Here is a 10,380-nt window from a genome sequence, read left to right on the forward strand (position 1 = left end):
TTGCTTTTCCAGGGATCTCTTTATTTAAGACATAACACTGGTTTCTGAGGAGAGTTTGTTTAAAATTAGAATCAGGGTTGAGCACTGGATTTAAAAAATAAATATCTCAGCTTTGCATGAACAGCATCTATTGTGAGCATTCGTGTACCAAGCAGCAGACACGAAAATAAACAGAGCATTCATACAAGTCCAGAACATATGATGAGTGGAAAAGAAAGCGAAGTAGAAATGCCCCAGACTCTTTAACATTGATAGTGATGCATGTACAGAGTGGATTGGATGATAAAAAAATGCATTGACAATAGACTCCATAAGACAGCGTTGCTCAACCTCTGATGTTCAAAAATCACATTCTTTTTCCTCATCCTTCAGAATTTAATGATTGAAACTTTTGCAGTTCGTCCTCCAGGCCACTGGAGCAGGTGTCTCTTCACTATTACAACTGTTTCTCAGTGTTTCAAAAATGAGCAAACTAAGGTTGTGATGAAATCTCTCGCTATCTACCATCCTCCCTTTCCTCCTTTCTTCTTCTTCTGCGGTGCCTTCTTGCGAGCGGCTCCGGCCGCTGCAGGTTTCTGTTGCCGCGGGGGAACCGCGCTGCTCGTGCCTGTTCCTGCGCCAGGTTGAGGGGAGGTGGGCGGACTGCTGGCGCTTTTACTGGCGTCTCTGAAAAACAAACACCAAAAGTATTTCTGATGTTGCGTCTGGTTCATTCAAAAGAAATACATCTAAAAAAGTAATAATAACAAAGGAAGTGTTTTGCATTGGTGCTGTATGCATGAGGCAGGGTCAAGATGTCAAACTAAAAACTGATTTAAAACATCAATAAAAACAAAACTCGATACTAAAACAACACTGGCATGTTTCTAGTATCTGCTGCAGAAAAAGTAGTATGAGAGTATAACGTACAGTTCGGCAGACCCTCCAGATGTTGCTCCCTGTGTGCCGCGGCCGACCTGCTCCTTCTTCTTGCCCTTCTTCTTGCCGCGGTAGTACGAGCGCTCTCGCATCGGCAGCCAGCGCTCCGGGTCAGGGGTCGATTTGGGGTCGTAGTTCTTGGGCAGTTTACCTGAGCACAAAAATATGAATATTAATATTCCTGTTATTGCTGATAAAATCCTAGGAGATCAATAGCACACATACCTTTCTTCTTTTTCTTCTTCTTTTTAACATCTTGTGGACTGAAATAAAAAGAACAACGTTAACTGAACAAACGGTTAAAAAAAAACTGTTACAAGTGTTTTCATCAGGTTTTCTGATGTTCATTAATTCATTTAAATAATTTAGTGTTTGATAGTTTTCAATACAAGTATAAATTAACAATTCGCTTTCTCTCTCGCGCGTGCTCGCGTGCTCGCGCTCTCTCTCTCTCTCTCTCTCTCTCTCTCGCCCTCTCCGCGAATCACATTCGTCAAGGGCTGGGGAGCAGTTAATGAATAACGGATCAACTATGGCAGCCTACATCGCACATCCTGCGATGTGACTTTCGTGGATTCGTACATCGCGATATCGATGATTAGACGACACATCGTGCAGCCCTAGTTCTGATGGACTGGATTCGCTCTGAGATGTAAATTAGTTACCCCTGTTCTTTAGGCTGGCTTTCGCCCACGACTTTGGCAGCTTTCTTCCTGATATACGTGGCTCCGTGCGAGTTCTCCAGTTCATCAACGTCCACATTGAAGGACATGGTGTCCGGGGAAGGCAGATGCTTACTCAGACTGAATAAAACCGAGCGCTCAGGAAAACACACAGCATTTGAATCGTTTTCCAAAGTAAATACATTAACAGTCCAGTCAGCAACCTGGAGTCAAGTAGCGTGACCTTCCTGCTGACTTTTCAGTGACATCACAGTACAAAACCGCCATGTTTGAGGATACGCTTTGGCCTTGTCTTGATCCACGAGCGAGTATGCAGAGATGAGCTGGGCCAGCGTGTGGACGTCATTCGTGTTTCGTTTCCACAGCTGCTCCAGATCACTAGTGGCCTCTTTCTTCCGGCCGTGTTTCAGCTTGTAGTTGGCAGCTTCGCGCACCAGAGAGAGGTGGATCGCAGACCCAGGCTGAGGGCAGGTAGAGGTTAAAAAACAATGATGCATTTCTGAGCTAATAAAGTGTCGCCGAACCGCCATCCCTCTCCTTTACCTGCTCTGACTGGTAATACTGGATCGCTTGTGTGAAGACGTCAATCGCGCTGTCAATGTCCTCTTCATTTGTGTACATCGTGACCAGAGCAGAAACCTATAATAATAATAAAAAAACAAAAAACAGGTTAACATTTAAATAAGGTTCCTATTAATTAAGAAACAAAAATAAGTTTTATTGATGTGCTTCAACACAGATGTTGGGTTTGTTAGGGATGTTTAAATAGACATATTTAAATAGACTGTTCCGGCGTAATATTTACAGATATTAGTCCATATCGTATTTGATGTAAGTGCAATGACCTATTTTTGATTATTTCATGCAAAATTTGGCAAATTCCGTGGCATTCTGCGTTAAACTGTAAATTCTGTTTTTATGACTGTATTCCGCCATTCCCTCTGCGTTTTCTGCATCGCGGAAATCATAGGGCCCTAGTTGTGGTATGCCAGCTCTATCTTGCAATGGACACACGCCACGACGTCCTCTTTACGTTTGCCTGCACCCTCAAATCAAAACACTGCTGACTCCTTGCAGTATACGATTTCGGGCGCAGCGATTGTGTCTCCTTCCGCTTTGTGGGTGACGTTAACGCGTTGTGTCACATTAAAAGAATCATTGACGTGAGATTTCAAATAAATTAAAAGAGGCTTCAAGGCAGAGGAATTTGCCTCGATCATTTTTTGTAATCAAGTTACTCGAGGAATCGTTTCAGCCCAACATGAGGGTGAATTAATGATTACAGCATTTTCATTTTGGGTGAACTATTCCTTTAAATACAAATGGATTTAGGTTAATCACAATTAACTTTACCCACTAACAGCCCTGCGTAATTCCTTCAAAAATAATCAAAGGCAAATGAAATCTCACCATTCCTGGTTTATTTTGAAACTCTTCTATTGACTTCAGGATGTCACAGGCTTTGGTTACGTGACCTGTTGGAGATGCACACATACACTGCACTTCAAATACCCTTGGAAGCTCAATCTGCTCTGTGTAAGAGCATCTGTTTGGGTTGTATTCGTACCTTGCGTCAGGTAGAGTTGTGCCATGGTGAGTTTGATTCCAGAAGCACTTTCGGGGTGCTGATCTGAAAAGCGCTGCAGCAGAGACGGAAACCATTAAAAAACACCACAGATTAGCAGAAACTGAAAGAGTCAGGTGGGGAAAGTACCTGCAAGAGCTCTATGGCTTTGCTGTGCTGTTTTTCTCGGCACAGCTGAGCCACCTGGATCAGAACCGGTCTGGGGTGACCTGGACTCTGGGCCTGCAGGCTTGCCAACAGCTTTTTACACTGATCGGCCTGTGGGACGACAACGAGAGGTCAGAACAGGTCACTCGACAACATCATACAATACAAACTGGGTGATAACCTGGTTAGTGTACATAGCCAACAGGGCTTTGTTGATCTCAATAGCCTGCAACTGTTTTTTGGCCAGTTTGTGCTCAACCCCTTCAGCGCTGGTCAGTTTCACCTTCTTCTTGGAGTCAAACACGTTTTGGTCCTGGAAGATCAAAGAGCATGGATACAAACGTCAGTTACAAACAAGTTAAAGGTCAAATTCATCATTCAGCTGACATTATTGGCTCTTCAGTCATGTGAAAGCAGAATATGAGTGAGATCCTATTATTTTCTATAATTTACCTTGTTAATGGTGATGATGTTGTTGGCAGTCACAGCCAGCAGACCCACATCAGACGGCCTGAATGCAAAGACCAACACAAAAGTCTAATGTGGCAACCTTAACGTACCTGACAATCAATTTTATTTCTATAGAAATCTTCCAACAAATCCAATGCAAATCTTAGCAATATAATGAATTAAATGAAAAGATACTACATAGAAGCCAGACTAAATAGATTTTTTTTAAATACCAATATTTTCTGCAACCTTTTAATTCCCCTAATAATTTGTTTCCATCTTATCACCTGAGCATGCATGTATTTGCTATATTATTATAAGAACAGTTCACTCAAAAAATTTAATTTTGCTGAAATTTAACTCGCCCTCAGGACATCCAAGATGCAGATGAGTTTGTTTCTTCATGGGAACAGATTTTGAGAAATGTAGCATTGCATCACTTGCTCACCAATGGATCCTCTGCAGTGAATGGGTGCCGTCAGAATGAGAGTCCAAACAGCTGATAAAAACAACGCAGAAATAATCCACACCACTCCAGTCCATCAATTAATGTCTTATGAAGTGAAAAGCTGCTTGATTACAAATCTATCATAAAGAAGCAGTTAACTTCAAACCATTATTTCAGTCTAAAAGTCAAAACAACGGCTATACAAAAAGCTTACTCGTGGAAAAGGTCCATACCCCTGTCGTCCTCACATCAAAATCAACACACTTGTGTTTAGAACAGTTGCAAACATTGCTTAATCTGTGCATATTTCACTCCTGTTTCTGATTGAGACTCTCATTCTGACGGCACCCATTCACTGCAGAGGATCCATGGGTGAGCAAGTGATGTAATGCTACATTTCTCCAAATCTGGCCTGAGGTTAAGTAAATTTTCATTAGGACACCTGTTGAGTTTTATTTCATTTTAAATGTACAGTCTGTAACACGCACTTGAGTTTAATGACTTGATTGTAGAGTTGAAGGGCGTCTTCCGTTCTGCCCTGTAACTGCATCACATAAGCCATCTGAGAGTGAATGATGGCCAGTTCAGCTTCAATGTCCTCCTCCGTCACATCCTAAATAATTCACAATTAAATTGCAACAAATTAGACAAAAATTAGCACACAATTTGAGGTCTTTGTTGAAATCCCCATTAAGAGTAAGCAAGCAATGATGCAAGCACATAAGTGTTGCAAGCACATCAGATCACAAATATGGATGCATTACTCACAGAGTCCTCTGCCAAAGACTTCCTGCACAACTCTGGGAAAACAAAAAGAAAAAATGGATGAAACAAAACCGGATTGACTCATTCATGTCGTTCTCAGCGACCTCGTGTTATTCTTAAAACCTGCAGAGACTCAAAGTGAAACTGTGTGGGAGGCTGATGGAGCTAATTTTGTCTAGGCTGGCCCAGCATCAGTGACTTATGACTAGTGGGACAGACCCACAGCATTTCATTCACTTGCATGGGACTCCAGATGCTAGCTGGATAACTTGTAGACAGAAACAAGAAAGGGAGCATTTTACTGCCAACAAATATTATGAGCCAAACCAAATGATGTAATGCACTTCCTGAAGCTTATCTGCCTGGTTTGGATTGCACAAGATAATTTCCCAGCAGTTCAGCTCCATATTAACACCTCCAGATGCTGTAGAGATATGGAGACTGAAGACTGTTAAAAAAGATTTCATTCGCAGCACTGTGTTAGATAACAGCAACGATGCACAGGAGTTAAGTCTACCTGATGTTTTTAATGCTGGTGCGGTTTGTCTCACAGTCTTTATGTAAGACGGGTTGGGTAGGGTACAGAACTCAATTAGTGCTGCTCAATTAGGGTTGGGTGTTTTGTTGAGTACTATTGGTGCAGGTTTAATAAACCCTGCTCTGGAAACATTTCTTGAGAAAGCCAATTTGGGACAAATTTTAACACCTACCAAATTTTCCGGACTATACGTTTTTTATAGTTTGGCTGGTCCTGCGACTTATAGTCAGGTGCGACTTATTTATCAAAATTAATTTGACATGAACCAAGAGAAATGAACCAATAGAAATGAACTAAGATAAAACATTACCGTCTCCAGCCACGAGAGGGCGCTCTATGCTGCTCAGTGCTTCTGTGGTCTACACTGAACACATATAGCGCCCTCTCGCGGCTGGAGACGGTAATGTTTTCTCTTGGTTCTAAATAAATGCGCCTTATAGTCCAGTGCGATTTATATATGTTTTTTTCCTCATCATGACGTATTTTTGGACTGATGCGACTTATACTCAGGTGCGACTTATAGTCCGAAAAATACGGTACTTAGTGTTTGCATATCAAGTCTTTTTACGTTTACAGATGCACAGATTAGTTTTCTCCAATGATACAAACCCATAGTTTGCAATCACGGCAAATCAAATCATAAAGGCATGACCTCTGACCTTCAGCCTTCTGCAGTTTCTGCATGGCGTGGCTGAGCTGCCCTTGACCAATCAGGCAGCAGGCAGCATTGTAGCACAGCTCATATGAGCTCTCCGGTAAACCCAGATCCTCCTGAATAGCAGCAAAACATGGAAAAGTTATAAGATGCTACCACTTCAAATCAACACATTTCTACAGATGAGTGTGTCTGTTTCTCACCGGTGATGTGTTCTCCCAAGCGCTCTGCGCCGCTAGTACAGCTGACAGATTCGTCTTCCTCTCCTCTTCATAATCATCCTGAGAGTTTCTGATCAGGTCTTTATAGACAGCCAGACACTCGTCATACCGCTCCAGTCTGTACAACTACACACACAACTGCATCAGCTCCTGCGTTCGGACTCAAACAGTGAACTCATGACTCCAGCAAACGCTGACACAAAGCCCTAGGTTCTCACCACTTGGCCGTAGAGCTCCTTGAGTTTGTCTGTTTGCTCTGGGATTCCCTGGAGAGTTTTCAAAGCGTGCTCCAATCTGTTCAGACGGTATTCACAGTAGGCCTTCTCGAACCCGATCATGTCACTACAGGCACACAAAATACATCACACAAGCTTTGATAACACTGAGAACAGATGCAGAAAAAACTGCTATTCAATCTTTGCCATGTATCATATATGGCTCATGTAGTATGACATATTGAGAATATGTAGCCTAGTTCATACTCAAGGATTTTATTCAGAGGCCCAAACAGCGCAAAAATATGAAGTTCGGTACAGATGCTGGTATTAATCTGGGCAAAACGTGAGATGAAATACTGATGCTTTCAAGTCAATGAGATTTTTATAACAGTACAGCAAATACTTACATAAAATGACAAATATCAGTTATCAGAAACTCCAATAAAAAGTCTTAGTAAGAGTTTATTTAAATGCTAAGTTTGATGATCAAAACAAACAAATGTTCCTCAAAAGCCTGATAGTCAAATTTGATACTCATGTTTATTTTAACAGGATTATTACACAAAATAATTCAGAAAAATCCTTATAAATGGATAAAACGGATAAAGTCAACCCAAGTTGCTTCAGTCCAATAATTATTCATCTTGAAATATTACTAAAAGTGTGAAAGATATTCTTAAGTTTACTAAAAAAAAAAGGTTTCACACAAAAAAAGCCTCTTATTTGCTTAAAAAACAAACAAACAAACAAACAAAAAACACTATCTATTAGAGAGTAGGCAAGGCATGCAGAGTATGGCAGCTAGGGATGAAACGATTCCTCACGTAAATCGATGACAAAAAATTATAGAGGCAAATTACCCTCTGCCTCGAAGCAGCTTTTCATTTATTTTAAATCTCACATCAGGTTCTTTCGCAATTTTTTTTTTTAATATGACACAACGTGTTTATGTCACCCACAAAGCGGAAGGAGACACAGGCGCTGCGGCTGAAATCACATACTGCAAGGAGTCAGCAGTGTTTTGATTTTGACTTGATTGATGAAATCATGACATGGACTAATATCTGTAAATATTAAGCCGGAACAGTCTATCTAAATATGAATCATGCATGTTCTGCGTGTCTCTGTTAATGAATGGCGCAGAAGTGCTTCTTCATTCATTAAACACACTGAAGCGCGCGTGACGCTCGCGTGATTTTATCGTCTGCTGTCTCAATAAATAAGGACATGAACACATGAACAACATCTCCAGAACTGCACTGAGAGTCACTTCATGAGCATTTGACCGTTTGATTTGAGTAAAACCAGCGTCACATCACATACACAGAACTGTAAAGGTACTTCAACTCGTCAAAATAAAAGTCTGGTTGAATACTATTGTTCAGCAGAATGTACATAGCCTACTACTAAAATGTTTAATCTAAATGTTAAATCACACAACATTTCTTCCATGTTTTATTTTTAATTGTAAATCCCCTTTGTTTAAAGTTTTAAGTTGATTTTCAATAATTAAAAGATAAATTAATGTTTTATGTGTTTAATATTCTTCTCAGAAAATGCTTTATTTAAAAACCCCAACTGAATGGCACTTAAATGCACTTCAATCCATCTGTCAACTTTATTGTCACTGTTCACAGTACAAGTACAGACAGAGAAACAATGGGTAATACCAGTAATTAAATGTTTATTTTTGATGTATGCATTGCATTCTATGCATTTAAAAAATAAAAATGTTTAATAAATTTAATTTCTTATCTTTATCTTATTTTCTCATGCATAATTAATATTGCACTTTAATTGATCAAAAACACATTTTATCTGATTACTCGATTAATCAATGGAATTCTTGTAGAATATTCGATTACTAAAATATTCGATAGCTACAGCCCTAATGGCAGCCATGGAATAAGTTAGCATTTCAAAATTCTGATAAGAAAAATCAACTCGCCATTCTCTCTTCCCCTCGGCTCAGAATCATGAGTTGATATCCCACAATTCTGGCTTTTCTCCCCTCAGAATTTATGAAATTTCAGTTATTGAGTTAAATGTAGTTATAAAGTCAGAAGTAGGAGATCTAAACTTGCATTTGTGAGAAAAAAGTCTGAATTGTGAGAGAAATAAAAAAAGTTTAAATAGTTGGTTATTTTATGCTGTTGGGCTAATACAATATGTCCCCTATGAACTGTATATGAGAATATGAGAATACTGATTGTTTAAATCAAATTTATGCTTTCAAAATAGGTTAATCATAGCAGGTTTTTTCCATAGTCTGTACATTTAAATGTCAGTGTTTAGCTTCGAATGCCGTCTTTGAAGATAGTATTCTATAAAACTGATTTGCATTGTGATTCTGACATCCACAGGCACAAAAGGTAGCAATGCATTTTAATGCAATGAATTTAAAGCATACATTTCGTTTAAAATGTATATTACATACATACATATTACATACATTTGGTTTAAAACACTGGTATATGAATAGATCTGCAGCCTGTGTGACTCTCTTACCTGGTCAGGGATTTAGAGTGAGTGTTTATGACATTCAGGGCTTCTTTAAAACCTCCATTCTGGATCAGACAGACGATTTTACAACACAGTGCTGTCACGTCATCCTTATTCTCATGGAGAACTGCAATCAGAGATAAAGAAAAATAATTAGTAAATATAAAATCAACGAGATATATCATTCTGAAATCTCAAATAATTATTTTTAAACTGGTACCATAATTCTTATTGCAAAAAAGATGCATACAGAATACGATAATATTATTAGGGAAGCTTAAATAAACGAGTCATTATATATCTTTAAAGTTAAGTATAAAATTAAGGCATTTGAAATCGTGTTTACATTTAACCCAGCTCCTTATGACACGTAATCACTGAACAAAGACCACTCAAACTTCCAGAAAGTCTCGAAGACTACTCTATAAGAGCTTCTCGTGGGTTGTATTATTAAAGTAGATCCCAATTGCTGTAATAAAATCGGAAATTTGTGTAGAAAGCAGACATTAGCGAATCTACTGCACTGCAGGTTAGACACATGCTGCGGGATACATGGAGATTAACAGTGTTTATCTACAGTCAGAAAAATCTGGACAAAGATATGAGTAATATCTTTTTATTTTACTTTTGTTGACCGCTTTTAGGGCTCTAGTAAAGTCGCCGTTCTGTCCGCAGCGGTTGACTTCGGTCCAGAGAGCAGAGACGGGCCCCGATCCGCTCGCCATCTTCAGCCATATGAGCGGAAGCAGCGAGCGGGGCAAAATAAAAGTCCCACAGCAACCACAAAGACACAATGAAAGTCGGCGATCTAAACCGTCAACATGCAACACTCAATTTGATAGAAATGTCCAATAAAACATTAAACTTTCACAGTATTTCGTAAAAATTGATCTTTTTTTTTTTTTTTTTTTTTAGATTTAGCTTTTGCCCACATCATTATCCTTGTATATTTTTATTTACCAAAAATGATGATACTAATTTCCACTTTACTGAAATCCTGCATAAAAATATCGTCAGAAATGTATCGCCTAGGCGATACATTTCTGACGATATTTTTATGCAGAATTTCAGTAAAGTTGAATGATTTAACCTGTTTTTAAATTTTAATTTAACCTGTTAACTGTTGCTTCCACTTTTTGAGCATATGCGTGAAAATGACATTTCCAATTTAAACTGTTATACAATTTGAATGATTAGGTTCACAGTCCTAAGGTTGGTCTCATTTTAAATCAAATACTTGGCAGATTATT

General features: G+C 39.1%; 1 protein-coding gene across 1 annotated transcript; it reads right to left on the bottom strand.

Annotated features, from left to right (window-relative positions):
• Nucleotides 1-9,940, bottom strand: LOC128027720 (signal recognition particle subunit SRP72-like). The gene is made up of 18 exons (XM_052615544.1): nucleotides 9,756-9,940; nucleotides 9,137-9,257; nucleotides 6,629-6,752; nucleotides 6,393-6,536; nucleotides 6,194-6,305; nucleotides 5,000-5,031; nucleotides 4,720-4,844; nucleotides 3,787-3,844; nucleotides 3,515-3,646; nucleotides 3,316-3,444; nucleotides 3,169-3,241; nucleotides 3,012-3,076; nucleotides 2,145-2,240; nucleotides 1,881-2,062; nucleotides 1,584-1,721; nucleotides 1,144-1,181; nucleotides 910-1,069; nucleotides 1-666 (listed from the first exon to the last, which is right to left on the bottom strand). Exons 1-18 carry the CDS (start codon nucleotides 9,853-9,855, stop codon nucleotides 501-503), a joined length of 1,995 nt encoding a protein of 664 aa, XP_052471504.1. The 5' UTR covers nucleotides 9,856-9,940; the 3' UTR covers nucleotides 1-500.
• Between the last annotated feature and the right edge of the window lie 440 nt (nucleotides 9,941-10,380).

This window comes from Carassius gibelio, chromosome A14, assembly GCF_023724105.1.
Source record: "Carassius gibelio isolate Cgi1373 ecotype wild population from Czech Republic chromosome A14, carGib1.2-hapl.c, whole genome shotgun sequence".
NCBI classification, from domain to species: domain Eukaryota; kingdom Metazoa; phylum Chordata; class Actinopteri; order Cypriniformes; family Cyprinidae; genus Carassius; species Carassius gibelio.